The sequence below is a fragment of the Azolla caroliniana genome, unplaced genomic scaffold, assembly GCF_043228905.1.
Source record: "Azolla caroliniana isolate FFs.n. ecotype wild unplaced genomic scaffold, voAzoCaro1.0.p SCAF_5, whole genome shotgun sequence".
In the NCBI taxonomy this organism is placed as follows: Eukaryota; Viridiplantae; Streptophyta; class Polypodiopsida; order Salviniales; family Salviniaceae; genus Azolla; species Azolla caroliniana.
In genome coordinates this window covers 2,753,862-2,781,585 of record NW_028230440.1, presented here as the reverse complement: position 1 = coordinate 2,781,585, position 27,724 = coordinate 2,753,862, and the positions used below count along the sequence as shown (strand labels likewise).

Sequence of the window (27,724 nt, the reverse complement as noted above, 5' to 3'; positions counted from 1 at the left end):
AACTCTAATAGGCATACCTTTTAACTTTTCAGCTTGATGGCTAGGCTTAAGAACATCAAAGACCTTATTCTTCACATGTATTATATAAGAAATTTGATGATACAAACCTATCATTTTTTCATGATGGGATTATTTGACTATAATCTATTAGTGATGTTACCAATACTTGCTTCAATGTTAGTGGTCACGTTGACAAATGAATACCTCATTCCAAATGATGTTATGATCCATATATATATGTTGCTCATATAATGTATTCCACTTGTGAAATCTTAGCACTACTACCTATCAAGAGCTCTTAATATTGTGATGATGCAAAGTATGATATATGCTTCCCATTCCATGTTTGCATAGGGCTCATGGTTTTTCCCGTGATGGGAGGGGGAAATGAAAATGTAATATAACTTTTCTTATATGGTCGATGACACCTTTCTATGTTGATTATCCACACTCTAGGTTCGATGCTTTTTGTGATTATTCTTTTTATGGTTTCCATCTAGACTCAACATTAATTGTTGTTGTCTTATCAAATATGAATAACTTATTTCCTTTTTGTGAGTCAAGCTCATATTATTGGGCTGAGGTTAGAGATAAATTATGACCCAACGTTGACCTTAGAAATTAGCTCAAGAAAGGAAGAGCACGTATAGTTGGATACCTGTTGTATCACTTTCAATCCCTTAGGTGGTGGACAATGAATTTATTGAATCCTTGTATGAGGAGCCATTTATTGGGTCTTATAAATATCTCAACGCCAAATAGCAATGAGAATAATAACAATACTTTAGACATGATTCCAAAATCAAGATTATTGCTCAATGTGCATATAAGGACAATGTTTGTTTTTAGCATTGTATTATGGCCATTGGCACCTAATGCCTTTTGATAAAGTGCACGACGCCATGAATACACGAGCAAATGAGGTCATGTATATTCTATAAAAATGAGAAAGACCAATCATATTTGTATGATTGAAAATTTTGTTCTAGCTACGAGAAAAGGTACCCATATGTTGTAACGGAGTCAATGTTAATCTCGAGTTGGAGAAATCCCTCCCTTTGAAAGGGGCAGATTACATTGAAAGGCTAAATATATTGAAGTGAACTGGAAAGAACGATTAAATGAGCTCATTGAAAAATGTGCGAGCGCCCATTGCATGAATACATACCAATACACACTGATATGCATGTGTATGGATTAGTATTAAACTAATTTGGTTGAGCATTGGAATCCTTTTAGTGGAGTTATAACTCCCTTGTTGAATATTGGGAAACTAAAAAGAAGAGGGAGCTTATATAATCTCTTCTACATACATGTTATGAGCCCAAATATCAATATTAAAAAGCACAACACCTCGTTGATTTTCTTTTAGAACTTTAAATTCACACGTATTGTTTGCTCGATCTACTTCTTGCACTTTCACTACCTCAACAAATCTATGATGTGTTTGAGTAGCCATGGTGGACAATACAGTTTCATTAATAAGATCGGGTTGCTCCATATTGGTTGTAAAAGACAAAATGGAACAAAAGGACAACAATATTAAGAGCCTTTGGCGTTGTGTGTGCATGCACATGCATATTAAAGAAGATTTAGTAGGGACTCATGTCTCACCATCAATAGTTACCATTTATTTACACATGAATTTGTGGCGGAGCTATATTTTTTGCAAACTGCAAGCATTAATTAATAAGGAATTAAGCATTCAAATTATTTGCATAACTTTGGGCATGAATGGTTATGAGGTTGGTAAGGTCATTGAATATAACAAGTGTTGCTCGCAAAGCCATGGCTTAAGTTAATACTTGATCTCAAAAGAAAATCAAAATCCCATTCATCTAAAGTCACAATACACTAGGAACCCTTATGGAATAGAAGTCGCAAGGAAGATAGAAATATTTATACGAGAAAGATGTGGAAATCCCCTCATCAAAATCTGTACCCATAACCTCGAGTTTCCTTAGATTGCCTTGATTGCCTTGCACTAAAGGTAGAAGATAGTCAAGCAAGAATAAATTTATCTAAGGTCAACTTTGCACTATATCCAAGGATAAAGAAGATTAAATATGTGTTTGTCATATCTCAACAAGTCTTGCAAGTTGGAGAAACAAAGTTTCACATTGGATTGTGTGATTTTGCGACTATGATTATCATGTGGTGGAAGAAGTGCAAAACTTTGACTGTTGGTAAGGCACGCGAGATTTCTATCTTTGTGCGGACATCGGGCCAACCTTGACAATGGAAACCTTGTGCGGACATTGGGCCAACCTTGACATTAGGAGCATGTATGTAATGTATGGTACGCGGGGCGAAGAAGATGACAACATTTGTCTAATGCTTGTGGTTTAGGGGGGGAGGTAAGAGTTGCAACGAAATTGGGGAGAAATCCCCAAAAACCTCAAGGGATTTGATATATGATGGAGAGATTAAAAGGCCGGCCGATCAAATTAAAAGTAGAAAACAAGAAGAGAAGGAAGGAAGAAGAAAGACATGAAAAACCTTGTGGTTTAGAAGGAAGAAGTCTTTTAAATTATTATGTAGAATTTATATCACGAAAGGGAGGATAGAAAAGGAAAAGAAATATACATACATTATACATATGTATGTATATAACTGCATTAAATAAGCCCCGCCCCCCAAAAAACAAAAAACGATAACAATAACTAAACAAGAGAGAGGAGAGAGAGTCATATATATATATATATATATATTTATACGTATGTATATATCATATGTATATATGTATGTAGGAGAAGCGCATCCCAATCCCATCTCATAACATAACATCCATCCATCCATAATACAATTTATGTACATCCATCCATCCCATACACATTCATTGATAATAGTAGTAGATGAATACATCATGCATATAAACAAACGAAAGACAGAGAGAGAGAGAGAGAGAGAGAGAGAGAGTACCGTTGCAAACACAGACAACACCACCAACACCAACAGTGGCAGCCGCCGCCACACACACTCTTCTCTCTCTCTTCTTTCTCTCTCTCTCTAGGTAGCGGTAGCATCAACAGCACCACAGTGTTAAGAAATCAAGTAAAGGGAAGAGGGGGGGGGGGGGGGGGGGAACAATCAAACGAATACATAAATTATAACATGACAAAATCTATTTAAGTTGTTCATACATACATAATACACACATAACCATACATAACATACATCACTATACACACATAACCATACACACATACACCACAACAAAATCAGCACCAAGGGTTTCTTTGATGCATGCATGCATGCATGCACAGACAGACAGATATGGGCAGCATTTGGAATTTGTTTTTTCCATGAGCAGCAGGAGGAGAGAGAGATGTATGCAACCATACATACATACATACATACATACATACATACATACATACATACATACATACATTCCTGATTGCAAGATGATGGAATCATCATGCGTGATGGCACATAGTGGTGGTGGTATATGTATATATACATGTAATATTACATATAATATATAACACATATGTATATATATATATATTATATCCATATGTATGCGTTATGATGAAATGAGCATAGTTATAGATACCTACTCCCACTCCCACTCCCACTCCCACTATCACTACTATTACCACTGATGGGTGATATGATGATGATGATGGTGATGGTGCTGCATATGCAGACAGATGTACAATGTGTGTGTGTGTATGTGTATGGGATGTCTATGCATGCATGCATGCATGCATGTATGAATGTATGTATGAATGTGGAGATGGCTGGGGGCTACCTTTTGGATCCATTGATCCATTTATGATGATTGCAATTAAGCAGAGCAGAGAGAGAGCAGAGAGAAGTTCAATGGCCAGCCAGCCAGCCTTTCTTCCCTCTTCTTCTTCTTCTTCTTCTTCAAATTCTTCTTCTTTATATGCATGTAATATATATATGTATGTAAACAAAACCCAAAAGCAAAGCCGAGAGAAAACAGAGGAGACACACACATATAAGACAGACGCTTCTCCTCCTCTGTTTCTGTGCTATAGCCTATACATACATACTGATACATACATACTGATACATACATACATACATACATACATACATACATACTTACACCTTCTCCTCGTAATATCTCATTCTCTCTTTTTCTCTCTGCTCTCTACATACATACTGAATGTAGTAGATGCATACTTACAAGTTACAATCAACAACTGTAAGTCTGTATGTATGATATGTATGTATGTATGTATGTAGTGTGAAGAAGAAGAAGAAGAAGAAGAAGAAGAAGAAGAAAGAAAAGACAGAAGAAGAGAGCGGCTGAATCTCTCTCTCTCTCTCTCTCTCTCTCTCTCTCTCTCTCTGTGTTCTGTCTCTGCCCCCTCCTCCATCTTTCTTTCTTCTCCATTCCCTGTCTCTCTTCTTCAGTCTCCATCCATGATGAGGCTCTACCATCACCACCACCACCATGCCTTGTTGTTGTTCTTCTTCTTCATTATCCATCATCTCCTCCTTCTCCAGCTGCTTTCTTCACATCTCCATGTCGCCAACGCAGACCTGCAGAGCGAATCGGAAGCGCTGCTCAGGTTCTTCCACAACCTGCAGAGTCCATTGCCATCGTCTGCAAAATCACTGAATTGGACCAACACGACGAGCGCCTGCAACTGGGTGGGTGTCCAATGCTCCACCTCCACCTCTGCAGATGTGGGACAGACGGTGGTGTCTGTAACTCTACCAGGGAGGGGACTGGTGGGGAGCATCCCATCCCAATCCTTCGGCCTCCTCCCATCCCTGCAGACCCTCAGCCTCAGGTCCAATCGCCTCACCGGAACCATCCCTGCAGATATCCTCAGCTGCTCCAAGCTCAAGAAGCTCGCCCTTCACAGGAATGCATTCCATGGACACATCCCTGCCTTCTCCACTCCCTCCTTAACTGTCATCGATCTCTCCTTCAACCAGTTCGATGGATCCATTCCTCCTTCCTTCTCCAACCTCGCGCGTCTTAAGTCCCTCTTCCTGCAGAACAACTCCCTCTCTGGCTCCATCCCTCCCCTTTCCCCTTCTCTCTCTCAGTTCAATGTTTCTTTCAACAGGCTTAGTGGTAGCATCCCGGCTTCACTCCGAGCTTTCTCTGCTTCATCTTTCGTTGGGAATGTGGACTTGTGTGGGACGCCATTGCAAGGAACAGCACAATGCAGCAGCAGCAGCAACTCATCTTCTCCTTCTGCTCCATCTGTAATCCCTACCACGGAAGCACAGAACGAGAAGAAGCAGAGACGAGCCCACTTGAGCAAGCTAGCCATAGTTCTGATCGCATCAGGAGGGGCAGCGGCCGCACTGTTGTGCCTCACAACAGGTTGTTACTTGATATGGGCTCATCGCCATCAAGATCAGGGGGAGAAGAAGAAGAAGAAGAAGAAAGGCATGTCAGAGAAGAGAGGAAAGCGTGGGGATGGGGATGGCGATGGCGATGGGAAGGATGGGGAGGATAACAGCTACTACTACAGCTCCGCGCAAGAGCAGACGGAGCAGAACAAATTGGTGTTCTTCCATGGCGGGAAGGTGAGGTTCGATCTGGAGGATTTGCTGAGGGCATCTGCAGAGGTGCTGGGGAAGGGGACATTCGGGACCTCCTACAAGGCTGTGCTGGAGGAAGGCCCTACTGTAGTTGTGAAGAGGCTCAAGGATGCTTCTGTGGGACGTCGCGAGTTCGAGCACCACATGGACGTGATCATGGCCGCCCCTCCCACCAACACGGCATCTCCCCATCATGATCATCGCCATCACCATCACCCTCACCAGCACAGGAACCTCGTCCCCATCAGAGCTTATTATTACTCCAAGGAAGAGAAGCTCCTCGTCCATGACTACATGCCTCTTGGTAGCCTTTCCCTTGCCATCCATGGTACCTTACTCTTCTCTCTCTCTCTCTCTCTCTCTGTCTCATTCTGCGACTTTCTATCTAGTATGTATGCTGCATTACCCTGTTGCTTTTTTTCAAATGAGACACAGTCTTGGATGAATGTCATGTTTTGCATCAAATAAATCTTCATGAATCAGAACAAATGAAGCATGTTTTACAATCTTCAACCATAGAAAAAATGGAATGTATGCCTAATCCTCAGCGTAATATGGTTCATCACTACCATATGGACGGGATGTGACATGTTAGTCCGTACAGTTCTTCTTTAATTCATCGTTTTTACAATGGCTACCATGTGGTGCACACCTTTTACAGCTTGTATTTTTTGATTGATTGTTTCATAATGTACTTGATCTGCATTTCATTTGCAAACAATTGATGTTTCATAACAACTGCATTGTATTCAATTTACAGGCAATGGGCACCATTATTTGTCACATTGTATGTAATGTTTGCACTCAATTGGTCTAAACCCTAAACCCTAACTTTAAAATAACACATTGTTTTCTGTAGGATTGCTTGTGCTTTTTTTGTTGTATCAGGCATGACATGGCATGGAAAATGAAATTTTGTAGGGCGGAAGACAACAGGTGAGCCAGCATTAGACTGGGACACGAGGCTAAAGATTGCGGCAGGGGCAGCAAAGGGGCTAGAGTACATTCATTCCAAGGGGCCAAAGAGTGTACACGGAGATGTGAAACCGTCCAATGTGCTCCTACACAAGGATCACGGGGCATGCATTTCGGACTACAGCCTTGCGCCCCTCTTCTGGTCGGCCGCTCAAAATGCCGCGGGCATCGCGTCTCGGATGGCCATCGGATACAGAGCCCCGGAGGTGGCTCACACGCGGAGGATGTCTCAAAAGGCTGATGTCTACGCATTCGGGGTCATGCTCCTCGAGATGCTGACTGCCCAAGCGCCCGCCCAAACGTCCGCCCAGCAAGGCATGGACTTGCCGAAATGGGTACAGTCGGTGGTCCGCGAGGAGTGGACATCGGAGGTGTTTGACCGTGAGCTCATGAAGTTCGAGGGCATCGAGGAAGAGATGGTCCAGCTGCTACAAATAGCGTTGGCGTGTGTTGCGCCCGTGCCAGAGCAAAGACCCACGATGGCCGAGGTCTCGAGGATGATACTCGAGGTGCGTCCCACCCCCATCCTCCCTGACTACGAGGACAGTGGCTCCATGACTTATACTACTTCTTCTTCTTCGCCCGATCCCCCGCCCCCGCTTTCCTCCGCAACTATGGTCTCTTCTACCCCTCCGAATGAGCCTACCATTCAAGCTTATCATCATCATCATCCTACTACCACTACCACTACCTCTACCTTTGTTGAAGAAGCCATTGATCACTCTTCTCCATCTAGTAAGTAGAGACTTCATCATTTATTTATGGTCTTTTCTCCACTACCTCTTGTCTTGCCTTAATGCCCTCTTTTATGGCTTGGTGTGGTGGTTTTGTCTCTAATTTATATTCTTATATCTTATACAAGCCTACTTCCTTCCCCCCCTCCCTACTCACTTCAAATTTTTTATTGCTTTTGCTTTTTGCTTTTTAACATGTACTCTCTTCCCCATCATGTAAAACTTAGATTGTGATTTCTATTCTAACCTTGATAATGAAAGATTTGATTGCATGGTACACATCCTTAAATTGTGTAATTTGTTGATAATGCACTTGCTTGGCTATTTTGCCTCTAAGAAAGACAATCTCCCAAAAAGGGTAATTGTAAAGCTATTTATTGCACAAGGATGAAAATACGTAGTTTTTGGAATGAATCTTGTTCAGATTGATGATTGCCATAAAAAAAGACGATGTCATTCTATACTCATCGAACCTTCGGTTGTGAGAAACTCTTTTTCGCAAAGGCATGCTTTTAAGGAGAAACGTTTGCTTTACAATCTCTTTCTTTGGTAGGCTTTATTGCCGGAGATGTTAACATCTTTTTGAGCCTTTGGAAAGCGAATTTATGGCGGAACTCTTTATTCAGTTCTTGCTTCGATAAGACCAAGATGCGACTACATCAGTCCCTTGTGCAAACATGTGACATATATACAAACCAATAACGTACCCGTTGGAGGCTCAAAAAGCAACTTGTAACAGATGATGCTTCTACGACATAAAAGTAACTAGTGTTACTTTTGGGTTTTTAAAATAATAGGATGTCTTTGGTAAGCAATGGTGCATGGCAATGTGCTGCACTGATAAAATGTCTTGCTTTTGCTGCTCATGCCTATTTCTTTATTACAAATGCATGTCTATCTCTAAGTGTTCTTGCATTGTGGTATGCCGGGAATGCTTCATTTCCAACACATTATTGTATTCCTATTATATATTTCAAGTGAGTGAGAAATAGAGTTCATGTGATTGCCGTTTGGATGGGGTTAGCCAGGCATATCAATGTACGAGCCCTCCTCAACACTTAGATTACCTAAGGGATCATACCATGAACCTTCCCATTGTCCTTATGTGCAATTGAGGTTATATGACTATTTTGGATAGGGTGGTGTGAGGGGTTGATGTACTTTTTTTTGTTTTAAACAAAATATCCTTCCATTAGTTTTAAAAAAGGCACATCAGCTACAATGCTATGTTTTCTGTAGAGATTGTGCAACTATTATCATAATATTGCCATTGAATGGAACCCTACCATTGTTGTTGAATTGATTGCTTCAGTAGTCATGTCTTTTCCTAACCTTCTTGTTGGCCCATGTTGTCCCTGTGTAGTCGTGGCTATGCATGTTCACCCTAGCCTATCTTATAATCACAATGTGATTGTACATATTAAGATCCTTTCAAGTGTTTAAGTTGGAACCAAACCAATATCCAATATTGATCTTGTTGTCTCCTCATATAGGAACCTAGCTAGGAGTATTAAAACTTGCATTGGTAGGTTACACTCATAGGAGCTGTACACTTTTTGAACGGTGTTTATAGTGGATTAGAAGGTAACAAAAATGGTTCGCTATTGTGTGGATATATTAGATTGGATTTGAAGAATCATGGGACACAATCTAAACATGTCATAGGAAGTTTATGAGTGGTTTGCTTTGTGTGAGTCATGGATATTGAAGAGAATGCCAGGGAAATAAAGTTAATGAAAACACAAGCCCTGTGTCATATATAATTTAGGTCAATGTGAATATGAGACTAAAGTTAACTTGTTTGAAGTAAAGTAGGTGATATACAGTAAAGTCAAAAATATAACTTGCTTTAAAGCTAAGCCTTTGTCCATCATGCCCATCACTATTAACCTTCAAAGCATGCCATTGCGCAACACTTTGAATTTCCTTTCATAATTCTTCATGGCAATGGTTTTTGGTTGAGTTTTCTTCTCCTAGACTCTTTGGCTCTCCACCTTTTCCATTATGTTTAAGCCTTTGTTCATCATGCCCATTATTAACCTTCAAAGCATGCCATTGTGCAACACTTTCAAAGTTCCTTTCATAATTCTTCATGGTAATGATTTTTGGTCGAGTTTTCTTCTATAGGCTCTTTGGCTCCTCTGCCGTTTCCATTATGTTTACATTTTCGAAAAATGATGTTGTTAGAAAGCAATTAAACATGCAAAGAAACTTATGTTTAGAAAATATGTTTTTGTGTGTATCCTTCAACTCCATCCCACTTGTTCCATAGTTACACTTTTCAAACCTTATTTGCTCCAAATCTTGAACACATACTCAAGGGTAGCAATTGTATAAATTTTTAGTAGAAAGACAAAATAATGAAGAATGGAATTTTATAATGACAATGGATGGAAGGCTTAAGATGTAATGAGTATCTTGGGATTAGTGGGCAAACCCTAAACAAACCATACCAACATGTTGCAAAAAACCTATAATCTATAGCTGCCGCAATAATTTTGATAACTTTTAATCAAACAATGAGAGTTAATAGATGGAAATATTCGCAAAAGACATCATCAATTGGTCTAAGGAACCGCGATTTGTGAGCCGACGTTCCATGATTGACTATTTTTGTCCATATTATGACAAATGATATGGGGGGCAAAAATTAATTATTCATCCAACCATTGTTCCATGGTTTAACTTGCAAGATCAAATTGCTTTAGAATGTAGGAAGGAACATTTAACCATCGTTTTCAAGAATAAATAAACGTGATCCTTTAGCCATTTTCACTCATTTGTTTTCCAAACTTCTTGCACATCGTTCATGGTCAAACCATGATATCATTCATAGACAATGCCATTATTGTTCGCATGGTATAAATATAATTGGAAATACACATGAGCTTTGCATCATTGCAAGGGAGGATCAACAACTTCTCCCAAAGTTTCAACGAGGTGAGTTGTGAGATTTTTCTAATTGGATACGGAACGCTTGCTTCCTTTTTGTTCATCAATTGTGATGTGTTGATTCGGTAAAAGTTGCCCACACCAAGATTTTCATACTTCAATGCACATCAAACTCGAGAATGAGTTGTATGTTTACAAATATCTTTATACAAAATCCCACTCACTTGGTTTGTGTTCTAATTGTTGCCTTCACTCTATTTATTATTAGAGACTTCATAAATCTTCCGTAATAGCTATTGTTACATGCCCTTCATGTCCCAAGGGAATGTATTTAATTGACAATGTCCTCATCCTTTAGAATTGTGGCGTTATGCTTTGATTTAGAACCATGTGCTCAAAGGAAATTTGAAAACCTTGTAAATAACTTATAATGCAATAGAAAATAATATAATGCACGCAATACATGGAAGGATTGGCAGCAGGGTGCCTAAGCCACCACTATCTTGTAAAGTAAAACTTCTTTAAAGAAAAGTTGTGTTTGCTTTTGCACTAAGTTCATTCTAGTGGTAAAGTTTAAACTACATTAGAGTATTAATGCAAGGTTGGGGTTCAACCATTATTTTTACATATCTTCATTATGTATCATATGCCATATTAGTGTATCAAATTAATGTTGAATTCTTATTCTAGAGAGGTGTTGGCTTGATTGCTAAAATGCTCATTTGCTTTCTTAGTGACAAATTCTCATTGTATAAAGAGAATTAAATTGGTCGATGTTGCGAATGGGAGATTTGAAAATATCGAGACAGTGAAATCCGAATTTGTAGAGCGGGATATTCAAAATTATTGATGGGGGGGATTTGAATTTTCTCAAATGAGAGAAGACACTTAGGGTTTGTAATTTGTGAATAGGGGGAGGGAATAAATGCCTTTAACACAAGGCCTCACAATGAATAAAACCATGGCATGCCGCCTAATATCATGATAGGTTTATCCATGAAAAAACAATCTATATATATATATATATATGAGAGAGAGAGAGAGAGAGAGAGAGAGAGAGAGTTGAATAGATTTTTTAACATCCATGAAGAGGTCTATTGTAGCAAAGGGGGTTGAGTGAAAACTCTCTTATGTGAAAATAATGCACGCATACATGTGCTGATCCTTCATGTTGGGGATTTGAGTATGAAACTTAAATTATCATGCTCGTTTGACAAGTCATCATACCTCTCGTGAACTACCTTATACATTGAGCATTCAAGAAACTTAAATTATCATGCTCGTTTGACAAGTCATCATACCTCTCGTGAACTACCTTATACGTTGGGGATTTGAGTATAAGAGATATCCCTCCTCCAGTAGGGTTTCATTGCATACATTGCATATCTTCATACCAGGCGACGATGTCCTTATGCTACTGCAACGTCTAGCTTATGTGAGCACGTTCTATGAAATGTTAAGGCTCATGGGAGTAGTAAGATGCGGTTAGATATGTTTTGACATTTTAACTTGTATTGGGGCCAATAATGGGGGTTTATGTTTGCAATGTAAATTTTCAATTTTAACATTTTAGTATCTTGCCACTTCAGTCCTTTCTGCTTCTAGTAACCTTACCTTGATAATGACATACTTCATACTACATACCATCACCCAAGAGATCCAATATATATTTTACTCCATGTCTTTTAAACCATTTCATAATGTCAAGCATCTAGCTATATGAGAAGATTTTGCTTATTAGTTTTTCATACCTTGCATCTTATGTTCCAAGCTTGTTTTGGGATTATGTGATCGGGCAACTCTTGACCTTTATGATGTACTTACATATATACTCTTTCAATGGCAAACACCTCTATGGTTGTTTTTGGAGAAAAAAAAACACCTCTATGGTTGGTAAGATTTTTTGGGATTTTCCCTATTTCAGTGCATGCATTTAGTGAAATAGTGTAGCCCCATACCTCCACTCCATCAAAGCAACACTTTTGGACTACCTTGCATTGAAAAATATCAATCTCGTTTCCCATCCTTGAGTATCACTTTAGTTGCACTGATTCTCAAGCATATAATAACTATTAAGAGATAGATAGATAGATAGATAGATTCTATTATTGTCTTTAGAGGTCAAATATGACCTATGAGACAAAAAATATTACATTTCACGATATACATGTGTGTGTGTGTGTGTGTGTGTGTGAGAGAGAGAGAGAGAGAGAGAGAGAGAGAGAGAGAGAGAGAGAGAGAGAGAGAGAGAGGTTGCCTAATGGAGACCAAGAGGTCATGGGGTCAACCCCTACATTCCACAATGGCTTTTCGTGAATTACGATATGTATGAAGTATATAATAGAGGTGAGAAAACCCAAGACGTAGTTGTTGTGTAACAACTTACCACTAGGGTAAGCTAATTACAAAAAGAAAGGGAGAGAGAGAGGTACTTTTTTATATGTCACCTATCTTATAAGATTTATTGAGCACTAACTTTATATAAGAGGACTATCAATGGGAGTAGGATAGGTAGCCTTAGCTTGCATGCCGCACGATTTTGATGGAATTTCTTCAACAAGACCTACCTTGATAACAATGTAGAGAAGGGTGTTTTGTAATTAGTTAAGAACTCAATATTTTCAGCAAGAATTGTTCCGTTGTTGTTGTCATCAATATTGCCTGTAAGCATGTCCATGTGTCTTTCCATTAATGGGAAATACATCATATTAAGTGAACATTAGACAAATTTATATATTTCATGCATAAAAAACAAGTGGATTTACTTGATTTGGTTGATTTCTTTTCAATTTCCATTATCAAATTTAATTAGCATAAAGTATTATGCCATAATTTATGTGAACATATGAAATTACCAACATTTTTCTAGCAAGCATGCAAAGTTCATGAAATAACTAACCTGTTTACCACGAGGATGATGTTTTGTTTTTTTGTCTTTCATAACTATTTCATGAAAACTCGGCCTGAATCTAGTTTATTAGATTCAAGTCTATGTTTACCTAGAAGGCTAGAACCATAAATTTTGATCTGATTCTAGATTACACGTGCCACATGGTCATCAATGTACACAAAATTACTTGTGCAAAGTGAGTATTTCTACATCCACACACGTGTCTTTGTTATAATTGTTAGGAACCTACAAAACCCATTGTTGCTATGTACATTTATTTGATGGAAATTAAAGGAAAGCTCATGGTTCAAGTTACTAGGTGTAGTTGTTGGTGATAGTTTGAAGTAAATGTTAAAAAAATTTAGGATTACTTCTTAAAATTCTCATCAACCAATACAACTAGGTAAAAAGTTCTTAAAGAAAATGAAAAACTCAAAATTTGTATGCACTCTACTAATATCAGATGTCTCCAATGATACATGCGAAGTGTCACAAGTAATGGTGTCATTTTGAACCTCATGAAGGTAATGGTATCATCTTTAACCATTTGCCTAGGGAAATGTTTTGAAGAAATCTATTTTGAAAAAACTAGAAGTGTGCTTGATCCAATGTAATCATAATAGGCAAAATTTTCGAGAATCTTAGACCAAACTTCAAATGGACTCAAACTTTTAGGTTTGGTAGAGTGCATTCTTCGATTTATCTCTCGTTGAGAATATCGACAATTGGCTTTCTTGTTTATCTATAAACTACATAGTGAATTGCATAAGATACTGGATTGAGCCTCATTTCACTGTGTACAAATGTAAAGTTTATTCAAGTTGTAGGCATCCACCAATCGAGTAGTAAACATTGCTTAAATAACGATTTAAGCCAATCCAACAAACAATGAAGATGAAAATTATTTTATTTAAATAATGGACAATTTTGTCGAATTTAAAGTGATGGAGAGACTTGGAGATTCCAATCAAGTGGGTGTATTGTGAGTGGTGACATTGAAAGACATCTATGTGATTGTATTGTCCATGCATTAATGTTGCTTTTGTGATGATTATAGGTATCGTTTTGATGTCTAGATTTAATTGAAAGCATCAATAAAATTTTACATATGAGAGTGTTATATAAAAAACGCGATAGTTCCATCTTATTTGGATGCTCACTAACTCAAGAAAGGGAGAGGACGACCATTGTCGGATGAAGGCTAGCCGATGAGGCCATCATATTGGCTCTTTAGAGTGGCTACAACTTCACTCCATATCTCTTGCATTAACATTTCTTGATGCACGGTTTGGTTGGAGAAGACCTGTCTACATCGTTGTTTCAATATCTCCACAAGGTTTGGCCTTTGTGAATCTAATTTGTGATAATGTGCCATCACAATTTCCTCCTAAAAATTGCCTTTAAAAATTCCATCAAGGTATAGGTGTGATTGTACGTTGAATGGTTTGGTGGAAATTCATGTATGACTTCTTGCTAATCTTAATTACATATGGTAGGCCTACACGGGTTAAGGACTCATCCTTGTTAGTGCTTGTGTAATTGGATCCTAGAGAAATTCCAACGATGAAAATTAGAAAGTAAACTTGCATTATGTTTGCAAGATTTCATGAAAAACTTTACATCTACATGGATAATGCTATTACATGATAGATGAGAAAACAATGTCTAACTAAAACTTTTTATATGTTTGTGTTGACTTTGTGTACAATCTTTCTAATATTTTCTAGGAAATGCTTGCATTTCTTTGTGATATCCTTCCCAATTCACAAAGATGTTCTTGTTTACATCACACTATTCTTTCATTCTCACCATTATGGACTATCGTCTTTAAAAATGTTGTAGTTACATAGTTGTCAACTTGTCAGCATGTGTCTTTTGTAACTTGTGGACCTTTTAAAACCATCCAAAGGTGGAATAACAAGAAGTTTGATGTCTTGGTCATATAAAAGTCATTGACTACGATACACGATGACTTACATCCACAATGCCACTTGATCATGTGACTTTATTGTATGTTATTATAACTATTATTTGTCTAGAGCACTTTCCAAGGTTCTTGTAATGTCAATTTATAAAAAGTGTTTTCAAAATTCAAAAGTTGAGTATAAAACTCAATGAGGGAGCTCTTATGGAGTGAAATAGATTAAATGGAGTATCTATGTGTGTGTGAGCAATTTAATAAATTATGATGCCTATGGTCTCAGCTTTGGAGTCATACATATACCAAACCAACTTGGTGAGGGCAACCAAGTTATATCTCTCTAATCAATTTTTGTCTCGCCAATGTGCCTTTCTTAAGGCCATGTTTGAGGGTCAACAACGATGGATACAAGTTACTGCATTTTTATAGCGAAAGAACGTACTCTGTCATGCTAAGACAAATATTGTTATTTTTTTGTGGCATGTGGTTAATAGGGATAGGCAAGACTAATATGTTGGGTCAATGATTATTCCCCATTTAGTGAGGTGGTTGTAATTTGCAGAGTATATTGGAGTATTTTGATTGACAATCTCTGGCAGAAAGAGAGAACTCAAATACCTTGGAATTTGAGGTGTTTGCAACATCTCCTTTGTTAGGAAAGTATGCTAAGACAAATATTGTAAGTTCTTGGTGGCAAGTGGTTAATAGGGATACACAAGCCATTATTCCCCATCTAGTGAGGTTGTTGTAGAGTATATTGGAGTATTTTTATTGACAACCTCCAACGGAAAGAAAGAACTCAAATCCCTTGGAATTTGAGCTGTTTGCAATATCTTGTTTGTTAGGAAAGGATGGTCTAATTTGGACAATTTTGGAAGGTACATAGGTTAGTTATGTGCATTTGATCTACCAATCTTGAGGGGGGTGAAGAAAGTATACCAAACTTGTTGTACAGATGATTCGTGAATCGTGACACAATTGAGCTTGAAGGGGCATCTTGAAATAACAAGCTCAACCATGCACTTAGTGTTTAAACATACACTCATTGGGGCATGTGTGTATAAAGTACACCATTGAATTTTTGAATGGGAGAGATGCTTTTGACAATTAGATGAAATTATGAGTTATTATTTTAGATCCTATTCAACAACATGCTTTTAGATACATATGGCAAATGTGGCAGCATCAAAGAAGCGCAATGCTCTATTTGCAACAAGGTTTGCATTCCAAAACATGCCAAATTGACACGGAGATCTCTAGTTGTTTTAATAGATAAGAGTGATTTCCCATGATATTCTGTTTTTTTTTTTTAAACAAAAGATACACTCTGGTATTATAAAATCATAAGCAATACAAAAGTTGATGGTTATTTCGGTGAGAAGAAGAACCCCACCAAAACAAAGCTAATGCTAACCATAGAAGTATAACAACAACGCAACGCGAGAGAAGAGCAAAACAACCATTTGTAGAGGTGGGAGCAAACCAGGGCTTGAGTGAGCTGCCCCACAAAGAAAGAGCGCAAGAGGGAGGTTGGTCCACTCATCAGTGGCTGTTCTGCGGCGGCCGCCTCAGCAGACTTGCAGGTAGGAGCGGACCATGCGGCAGGTCGTGAGGAGGAACTGAGGAGCAACCCCACAAAAGCGAGTGAGAAACAACAGCTAGCGCAGGAGGGAGTTTCGGCCGCTCACCAGCGGCTAGTGGTTGTTCTGCGGCCGCCGCTTCAGCACACTTGCCGTCAAGTACCCACCGCAATACTTCCCCCCAAATAATAATAATAAAATTTTAAAAAAGAAAAAAGATAGAAAAGAGGGGGGGGGAAATCAGAACCTATAGTTTGACATGGTGGGAGGATCCGAACTTCCAACTAATATGGTGGGATGCTCCGAACTCCCAACAGACCCTAGTTCGCTACAAGGAGAAGGAAGTATAGATTTAGACATCACCCTATCTCCGAAGGCCAACTGACTCTTAGGGGTGGAAATCGAACGCCTACGATGTACGTACTTTGTATGTAGGTTTCTTGCAGGTAGACCAAATCGGGGCATGGTTTGGGACATGCTCCAAGTGGCTGTGATGGAGAACATGCCATCAATCAAGAGCATTAGGGGTTTAGGGAAAAATTTCTTCCACATTGAATTGGGTGATGATTCGTTGGCGCAACCCTTGGTAGAGCTCAAGGTACTTGAATTGAAGTACGACAAGGTGTTGCTCCAGCCATGGTCACCAAGGTTCGATCCAAGTGAAGAGTTACGAAAACTTAACAACCCTAGGGTGGTCACCGCAACATTTCCTGGCCTCCCTCCCCATTTGTGTCATTTGCTTCCTTTTTTCGGCGAACAAATAGGGACGATTTGCCCTCAAAAAATGTCTATGGCAGACACAATCGCGGAGGTGCCTAAGGTGCACATCTTAGTGCCTTCCCTCCATGGACTGCCAACAAGAATTAGGCTCTTCTCCGAAGAGCTAGGTCTCATAGTGGTGAAAGTGGTTTATGAGGGACTCCTTGGACAATGTTTTATTTGCAAATAGAAAGGACACCTAGCTAAGAGTTGTCCTCGTAAGACTGGAAAGGGAAGCTCGGGACCTCAAGACTCTAGGAAGACCGCGGCAACCAAGGGTGACGAGGCTGCTTGGCGGCCCGTCAAGAAGAAGGGGAAACTTTGAAGCCTAGGTGCGGCCTCCCCCCCCCTCTCAAGGCCTATCCTTTGATCGAAGTCCCACTACCTTGTCACCAGCAAGTGCGGACGAGCAACCCTCGAAATGGGTGAAGATCCACTCAGGGAGTGCAGAAGCACACAACCTAAAGGTGAGGGCTACCAATAGATTTACATTGCTCCAAGGGCTAGGGGAGGACATCCCAGAAGCGTTGGCAGCAACATTGTCCCCATGTGATTCCTTGTCCCTTCCCCCACACAATCCTCATCTCTTGTTCCCCTCCCCGATGGAGTTGCAACCACATCGTGTACTTTCCACCCCAGGGGAGATGTTGGCTAAGGCCTCCCCCATGATGGAATGTGACTGTGGTGGTGACCTCAGATTATTGAAATCGTGGATTAGGACGGGCAAGATAAAGGGCAAAGGGAACGGAAGTACAGGCAAACCATCACCTGGTTTGGCGAGGACTATTTGGGATAAAGGGATGCAGGTTGGATAGCCACTTAGGAGCCAAAACGTATCGTGAGATCTATTTGGAGCGGGCCGGGATCGACAAGCCGAGAACCCCTTAGGGGCTCTTCAGCCTTCGTAGCAGCCCATAGCCCCAGAAATAGGCGTTAGTTTGCTCCATGACATGGGGGTCAGCCCGGACATGGGCGTCAACCTCACCGTTTTCGGATGAGGATCTTAACGTGGAATGTACAGGGCCTTGGTGGAGGTTGGCAGCACCAAGAGTGCAAAAGATCGACATACTGATGTTGCAGGAACACCATCTCTCTGAAGAGAGAATTCAGAGCCTAGTAAACCCCTTGTCGGGTGGGTGGACCACGTGGTGGTCGGCAGCACAGGGGGACCTTCAACGAAGGGGAGGGGTTTGCATCTCGATCAATGATAAGGCTCGATATAAAGTGAAATCACATGGCATGCTGGTTGCGGGTAGGGCTTTATATGTGCTTCTGAAATGGAATCGCCTATAGATTGGGGTGCTAAACATTTATGCCCCTAACTCATCCCCCGAGAGAGCAATCTTCTGGAGGATGTTAGTGACCACATTACCTAACGCAGAGGCATGGATAATAGCTGGTGATTTCAACATGACTGAGCATCTGGTGATAGGAAAGGGGGAACCTAAAGACCAATTCATGGTGCGGAGCTGGATTCATGGGCTCTCTTAATTGGCAAAATTGGGGTGAAAGATACATGGGGCTCTTCCCTTAGGAGATGCTCACATTCGCTACACTTCTCGAGAGTCGCTGTGAATGTTAGGGGTGGTAGCCTTGAACGGTTAGACCACATATACATCAGCTCTTCCCTTGAGGAGTTGGGGGGCTCTTTCGCTATCTTGGCAGGCCTTACCTTCTCTGATCACCAACCGATGAGACTAGACCTTAACCCACCCAAGGGCAGCCACGGGAGTCTCAATATGAAAATCCCCACAAAGATCATGAAGAGTGAAGCGGTGAAGGCAGGTCTACAGAGTATATGGCAGGAGACCATTGTAAGAGAATCGGCTAGTGAGGATTTGCATCCTCCTCCTTTTTACAACAAGAGACCAAGTGGGCCCTCCAACAAGTCAAAGCCATTGAAATAAAATTATGGAAGTCCGTTGCGGCAGCGTAACGCTTGCTATAGGCGGACCCTGGCTGCACTTGGTCTAGATCTAAGCTAGAGGAAGCCAAGATGAAGGTTCGGGAAAGGACGGAGGAGAGGAACCGAATGCTATTTCGTGGAACTGCGGCATGATGGGCTAGAATAGACGATAGGGTCAATCGACATTTCTTTCATTACAAGCCTCCCAAGGGTGGTGGTGGACGTATACAATGGTTGTGCAAACCAGACGACTCAATTACGGAGGACAAGGATGAGATTTTGCATATGGCAACGCAATACTATCAAGACCTACTTGCACCTATGCATATGACGCAAAACGTAGAGCTGGCTGATAGGGTGATGACTTGCATTCACCCCAAGGTAACCCAAGAGATGGAAATGGTGCTTGATAGCCCCATTTCTCGTATAGAACTCTCGGAGGCACTTAGGGATTTGAGGAGATAGCCCCATTTCTTGATAGCCCCGGCCCTGATGGTCTCTCACGAGATTTTTTCGAGATCCATTGGGACACTGTTATCCCGTCATTGGAAGCCGGGGTTTAGGAGATTTGGTCCTCGGGAACGATGCCGACCGGGCTAGCTGAGGGGATGATCTATCTCATTCCCAAAGCGGCAGAGCGAAGCCTGGAGTTACGCCAATGGCTTCCTATAACTATCCTTAACACGATTTACAAGATACTGGCAAAAGTCCTCGTGTGGCGGTTAACAAGCTTCTTACTGGACATTATACATGAGAATCAAACATGGTTTATTAGGAGCAGGTGCATCTTTGATAATGCGTTGCTTCTCTAGGAAGCCATGGCATTGGCTGATCAGTCCGTCTCGAGCTCGACTATTCTAATGCTTGACTTCGAGAAGGCCTACGACATGGTACTTTGGCCCTTCTTGGAAAACATTCTGAGAGCTATCTCCCATCCATCTTCGCTGTCGTCATGCCAGGACTCCTTGGTCTCACATGGGCATAAGGGCCCGAATGCCGAGTTCTCCGGAATCGGGTCCGAGGGCTTTCATCCGTTGGTGATTCTTGGTCTCTCACCTTCGCCTTCCTCCTCTTGGGACTCACGTGGGCACTCGGGTCCGACTACCGTCGTCTCGGGAGCTAGTTTGGGAAGACGTGAAGAATCGCCTGTTCGTTTTACGCCCCTATCCGTAGCCACCGGCTCTTCGTGGTCGGCGGTCGTCTCCTTACCGATCACACAAGCCCCGCCTCGGCTTGCTTCTCCAATGTCCGGGATTTCGGGCTGACACGCCCGAAACCGCTGGTCCCAACGTTTCGATTCCGCAATCGGTATTTCGGCCTCGTCCTCGACCGTTCTATCTCCGCAAGTCGAGAGGGTGTTTTGTTCTGCACCCTCTCTCGTGGCACCGTCGTACCAATCTCCTACCATCGCGTGGGGCAAGTTTGTCTCCTCGGTCTCGGCTTGCGTCCTCGATCTTTCCTCTTCCTCGAGCATCGCTTCGAGAGCTGCGTACGCCTCCGCAATCCTGGCCCCAACGCCGACCCTTGCCGACTCTCTTTGCCGTTCGGCCTCTTCCCGCTGTGATGGCACGCTGTCGCGTGCCTTCCTCTTAGCCTTCTCAGCTCGCTCATTGTCTAGCCGTTGGCACACCCGTCCGACCTTTGACCAGTCCTGCGTAAGCCCATTCGCTCCGTCATCATCTTCGAGCTCAATCCCGATGGCCTCCAGTTCTGCTCAGTCGATCGACCTGACGAACAATAGGACTTTGTCCGCCCCCACCAAACCTTGTTCCCGCTCCGGGAGCCGAGCAAGCCGTCATTCGAATTCTCGGAACGCCTTCGTTGCACCCCAGTGGGTCTTCGCCGATGGTATCCACTGGTCGATGTCGTGTCATCCCCGGCTCTTCCGCCGTCCTCCATGTGCCTGCAGGAGCGTCTCTTCAAAGGTCTCTCACGAACTATGAGCTTCTTGGAGCTCCTTCACTTCCGCGTGCATACGAACGATGACGGCCCTATAGAAGAACTCCAACCTCAACGCTTCGTCCACGTCTCGCTCCTCCATTTCCGCGTTGTAGGCTTCCAAGTAAGATGGGACTTTGTCCCTGTTGAAACGACTGACTCTTTCGACCACGCATTCGACAACTTGTTGCGCCATCTCTCTTCTTGCTGTTGCTCGTCCAAACCCCCTCACCGCTTCGACAAAAAGTTGCGTGAAATCGTCTTCTTCAAACTCCATCCTCCCTTGCCGCCCTTCACGCCGGGTTCACCAAATATGTCGCGTTATTACGCGCGTGCGTGTAGAAGGGCGGAACCACGGGGGTCTCGGACGAGGAAGAAGGGAAGCCGAGAAGACAATTCCGGACACGTTCCGGAAGCGACCAAACGAGAGAGAGAAAGAGAGAGAGCGGCGCTTGACACCGACTCCCACACACACACACACACACCACGCCGACCCAGCTTACGCCCTTATGTATAGAAACGGAGGTAAGAGAACACCAAAACACCCACATAGACACCGATACGCAAACCCCTCCACACATATATTACAAGAATAAGATACAATACTGGCATCGAGCCCGACCTAAGTAGCTAAGGTTGCAACAGTCGTCTATTGCCAAGCCGCCGGTCGGGGAGCTCTCGGGCTTGTCGCGCCGAGCGGGGTCTTGCACAGAGGACGGGGCAGAAAACAGAAACACTAGATGTCCCTGGCTCGATACACCGAACGACGAAGAGGAAGAAGTAGAGGAAAGAAGAATAAACGAAACCCTAAACAAGAGGAAGAGAAAGAGAAAGAGATGACGTCTCTTAATCCAACGGTATACCCTACGAATGCAAAAATGGGCAACCCCTTCACCAAGGGCGCTCCCTCCCTTTTATAGAACAAGGAGAGGGATCCGTAGCATCGTGGGATAAATCCCTTATTACATGGGATTCTTGTCCCGACTTGATTACTCTTCGGCGTCATAAAGGCGCCCTCGTTATTCACACTAAATGTACAAGGGTGAGCGCACATGCTGCACCCCGCCGATGTAGCCAATATTTCCTGATTTCCGCCTCTGGCCGAAATTCTTCACGACATCGCTAGGAGAAAGTGGACCGAGGTGGAACCCCCACACTAGTTGTTTCCTTCTTTCATGCCTCCCTCCCTCCATTGTAGGCCCCGGGAGTCGGCTCATTTTGACCGACACTAAAGGCCATTGCTTTTAGGTATAAGTATCTACTTACTTTAGGTAGTCGGTTTGAAAAACTAAGTAGTCTCATTTTCTTGATCTTGATCGGAGGGAGATTCCCCGTTTTGTGTATAAGCTTCCTTGTATAGTCTCCTTGTAATAATCCTTCCTAACTAATGGGAAAGTAGCTTTATTTTGGAAAACAAAAAGAAGAAGCTAATGCTAACCATAAATTCATCCATCCATTCATGAGGAGAAAGGGACCTAAAAACATTTTCGATTTAATACTTATTTGCAGCCTCCATGCTGATGAGAGATGACTGAAATAATACTTTGGACATCGGAATCGTTGTACACCTATAGCTATCACTCTATTCCACAATATAACATTTCAACTTGACAACTTTCCGAGCAGGTTTTGTGCTTTCAAAGGAGCACCACATTTAACATAGATGTTGATCAAAACAGTTGCTACATATGAGCTTTTTCTAGCAACCCTTTTTATCACAATATATGCATGTATTCTACAACCCTCACAAAGATCCTTCCACCAAGCACAAGCTTTGAGAAATGACACAACATTGAAATGTTCTTTTGACATTCTCTTCTTTTCTCTTAAATTTCCTCTGTTTTAAGTTTTTGACCAATTCACTTGTACCCTCATCATAGCCGATTTGTTGAGCATATTCAGCAGTAGCAACAACTTTCCAACCCCATTCCTCATAGTCGATTTGATGTGTATATGCAAGAACAACACATATTTGTACACCATATCTCCAAGATTTTTATCGTCTACTCCCAAACTGCAATTGAGCATTCAATGTAACCTATAACACCCAAAATTTGTAACAACAGAATGTCCATAAACAAAGTTTGTAGACATTGTTTCCCAAAATCACGGGAACAGTATACATCCAAATTATGTGATCTCCATCTTCCCTAAAAATGAGCATAGAGGTCCATATCCTTTTTAAATGCATTTTCTTCCTGAAACAACATTTGCCTGTGAAACTTTCATACTGACCACGCAATGTATGAACAAGTAACAACCAGAATTCAACGATTACAACAACAACATCCTGAGTGACATGATCAAATACTGATGCGCATCGCGCTTTCCAAATTACCCACATCAGAATAGATGAAATTGGCTTCCATATAATATCATCCCTAAATTGCAAACTGCCACTTATAAAAGGTTGAACCACTTATTCCAAATTACCCCCATGATATTCTGTTTGCCGTTAAATGGTGGGCATTTGCATGTAGTTGACTTTATCCTTAAATGGGCACCTTGTTTCCACATAAATTATGTCAATGTATTCACATTTCCTTCTTGTTAGTTATGCATTTAACTTGTATTCACAAATAAATGGAAGAGTACGGTAATAAGGGCACTACTTATCGAATCCAAGTAATTGGGTCATTAGGCTAGTTGTAGGATGGTGAAGACAGTTGATTAGGCAACCTAATAAATAAGCCATTAAAGTTGAACAACAAAAATAGTGATCCACAATGCTTTGGTAACCTAAAAGCTTTACGTTTATATTTGTACATGTAATGTGCTAGTCGTTTATAAATTGCATGGACATAACAATTATGATTGTTAGCCTTGCATAGGATTTGCACTTTCAAAAAATAGAGAATTCTATAATGCAAGCTTTTTGAAGTTATCTCTTTCATTGCTTACGGAGATGATGCCAAGGTCAAAGTTGAAACTATAATTATGCCTAATCAACATTAGCGGAAATAGGAATGATACTATAAAGCTCTATATCTCAAATGATAAGATCAAATCCCACAATTCGGACAAAGGCCAACATCACCTACACATCATCCTCTACATGTTTTTGGGCTTAAAAGACGATACATTAGGATAAATTAATGTGTCTTTAAATGCTCATATGTGGATATGAAGAAGTTGAATGTTTGAATCCTCATTGAGATGATTCGGTAAACCTTTCACATGCAACACTAATGTTTGTTTTGTTCTCCAATGACAATTCACTGGGTCTTTTGATAGATTTCCAAAAAAGTCCAAACCTACAAACAAGTTGGTTGCCTCTCTTAGCCAAACATAGACACCATCGATCATTACCCTTGGTCCACATAACCCATATAGTTTTTATCCACCACTTCCAAAATGTGCAACATAATCATTAGAATGTGAATGATTAGAAACAGAGTTGCAAATCTTTGACATGAATAACTGCCATCAAGAAGTTGCATGCAAATACATCTTTGTCTATGAATGTGGTGACATCCATAGTTCCATATCAGCAAATAATTTGATTAGGCACAATATCTGTTTGGAAGATTAATCACATTAAGATGAATTGGGAACATCTAATTGTTGGGTGTTTAATTAGTAGGAATCCCCTTGATAAAAAGATCCATAGTGTGCCTAATCTCTAAAGTTGAGTTGTAGTCATGAGTTATAAAAACACGTCCTCGTATACTGCGAAAACTTCACATGTAGATTCGGGCTTCATAGGCAATAGATATCAATCCTATGAAGATGTCAACAATGACACCTTAGCGCTTAACTCAAAAATCTAATTTTTTTCAATCTTAGTTTATGGATATTGACTAAAAGCCATTTCTAAGAAGAAAAGTGTTAGCGAAGCGTATTGTTTACAAATGCTTGTGCTCATAACCTTTTAAAAAGAAAGAAAGAAAGAGATATGCCTTGGTATTATAAAATTAGAAGCAATACAAAAGTTGTGTTGGATAAAGGAGAATACCAACCGACTCCATTGTGCTCGCATCATAGCCGATTTGATGTGTATATACTGGAACTACACATATTTGTACACCATATCTCCAAGATTTTTATGGTCTACTCCTCCCAAACTGCAATTGAGCATGCAATGTAACCTATACCACCAAAATCTGTAACAACAGAGTGTCCATAAACAAAGTTAGTAGACATTGTTTTCCAAAATGAGCATAACAATATACATCCATATTATGTGATCTGCATCATCCCTAAAAATGAGCAGAGTCCCATAACCTTTTAAAATGTGTTTGCTTCCTGAAAATGGCATCAACATTGCTTGTAAAACTTTCATACTGACCACGTAATGTATGAACAAGTAGCAACCAGAATTCGGCAATTATAACAAAAACATCCTAAATGGCATTGTCAAAAACTGATGTGCATCACGCCTTCCAAATTACCCACATCAGAATAGATGAAATTGTCTTCAAGATAATATTATACCTAAATTGCAAACTATCACTTATAAAAGGTTGAACCATTTGTATATGAGGAGGAACTATATGAAAGGCTTCCACTATATCCTCCTTTTCATATAGCAAGAGTTGTCCCTCTAAAATGCCCCACCTAACCCGTTGTCGTGAAGAAAACCGTCCACAAGCGGAATCGGTGCACCGGAGTGTAGGAACCGGCTCTTCATGCATGTACGCCTTATGTAGTACATAAGAGAGAATTAGGTACATAGAAGATCCTAGGTAGGTAGATTCGGTAGGTAGGAAGTTAATGGGAAACGGCTCCTTTCTTGCCTATAAAAGGAGGGAGACGGGGAGGAGGAAAGGGATCGCGGTTAGAGAGGACGAAGTGTTGTCGGGTTGTCGGCCAAAGGCTTCTCTCTCTTCCAAACTCCGTAGCTTCTTTCTGTGCAGGTTTCGGGAGGCTCGCGTTGCTCTGAGGAATGCCCGAGTGCTTCCGGCAGCACCTCCAACCTACTCCTTTCTTTCTGTGCGTTTACGAACAGGCATCAACATCTGTTCGCCGGCCTGTTCGGTTGTAACCGACTTCGTGCTTCTTGTTGTTTGTCCTTGTTAATATATATATACATACATTCGTGTCTCTCTGCGTCGGTGTCCCACTCGCGTCTTGTGTTGAAGGGCCGTGCCCCTGTGAATCTATGCCCACACGTAGTGGGTCCCTTCCCTTCTCCTTTGTCTCTTGCTCTTCGGTACAAGACCCCCGAGGCCCCGCCTCATTCCATGCATCCGCGAGGAATACCTCGACATCTTGGTGAACCCGACGTGAAGGAGGCGGCAGAAGAGCAGAAGATGAAGGGGTCGGATCTTGCGGAGGCCATGGCTTCGGCCGTGGATCGGATATTGAGCGCACGCGAGGGCACCGGCGCCCTCGACAGAGCCATTGAGGTGGTCGTCGGTACGATCGGCCGGATGCCACGAAGTATTTGGCGTCCTACGGGGCAGAAATGCTGATGCGGGACATTCCGGAAGAGAGGCGTTTTGCCGGGTTCCCTCGAGTGGCGATGCCGAGCATCCATGCGGAGGTGCTCGAGGTATGGGCGGAGAGCCGTACCTGGGAGGAGTTCGAAGGTCGACTCCTAGAAAAATACGGGCTGGATGACGCGCTCCGGCTTTCGAAACGGGTCTTCATGGAATGGGTGGAGTCCCCCGGCAAGGGAAGAAACGCGTCGGCACTCCTCTGGGAGTTTGAGGAACGATTTGCGCGCCTTTCGGCGCTTGACCGAAATGACCGAACCGTTGTGGATACGAGCCGGGTCCTACTGTTCGTCAAGTCGGTGGACGAGCGGGACCGGGATCAAGTCGGCTCCTTGCTAGAAACCGAAGAAGGGCTGACGACCGACTGGGCTGCGGTTAAGAGAGTCTGTGGCCGTTTCGACAAACGGCGAGAATGGGCTGACAACGGGGCGGCCGGTGCGGGCTCTGTCACAGCAAGGAGGCTTGAACCGGCACCGCAAGGGCGAAGGGCAGAGACCCGGGAGTGGCTCGAAACCGGTTCGGCTCCGACCGGCATGGTCAATGACTCGTCCGGAGGAGTAGCGCTGGAGGAGTTGACGCGGGCGATAAAGGATCTCCAGATCGCCCAGACTCGAAGGGAAGGCGGCGAACCGGCTCGTGACCGACGGCCGGCAGCAGGGAACAGGTGCATGTGGTGCGACGAGGTCGGCCACATTCGGAAGGACTGCGGCGATTTCGCAGAGGCGTTGAGGAACCGGGTGGTGTACCTATGGGAAGGCCGGGTGCACGCCGGCGATACCAGAAGGGCCCTAAACCGGAACGACGGGCGAGGAGGTATGAAGAGACTGATGGAAGAGGCAGCGGCCCAACACGTGGAGGCCATCCACTACTCGGCGTCGGCCGGCATTCGGGTCAGGGGCAGCGAGGCCCGAAAGGAGAGCAAAAATGGATTCTGGTCGGCAATGCTGGAAGGCCTCGCTGGCGCACGGCTGAGGAAAGATGAAGCGGACCACGCTGAGAGATGGGTCCGGGAAATAACCGGTTGGAGCGACCCGGTCGAGGAGAAGACGGGCTTCGTAGAAACCGCGTGCCGGAACTACGAGGCTCTGGTAGAAGACAAGTGAGTGGGGAAAGTTGGAGCGGCCGGACCCTCGCAACGATACGAGACCCG

General features: G+C 42.2%; 1 protein-coding gene across 1 annotated transcript; it reads left to right on the top strand.

Moving 5' to 3' along the window:
• The first annotated feature begins 4,386 nt into the window (after positions 1-4,386).
• Positions 4,387-7,394, top strand: LOC147863631 (putative inactive receptor kinase At3g08680). The gene is made up of 2 exons (XM_087319914.1): positions 4,387-5,869; positions 6,463-7,394. Exons 1-2 carry the CDS (start codon positions 4,402-4,404, stop codon positions 7,257-7,259), a joined length of 2,265 nt encoding a protein of 754 aa, XP_087176040.1. The 5' UTR covers positions 4,387-4,401; the 3' UTR covers positions 7,260-7,394.
• The last annotated feature ends 20,330 nt before the right edge of the window (positions 7,395-27,724 follow it).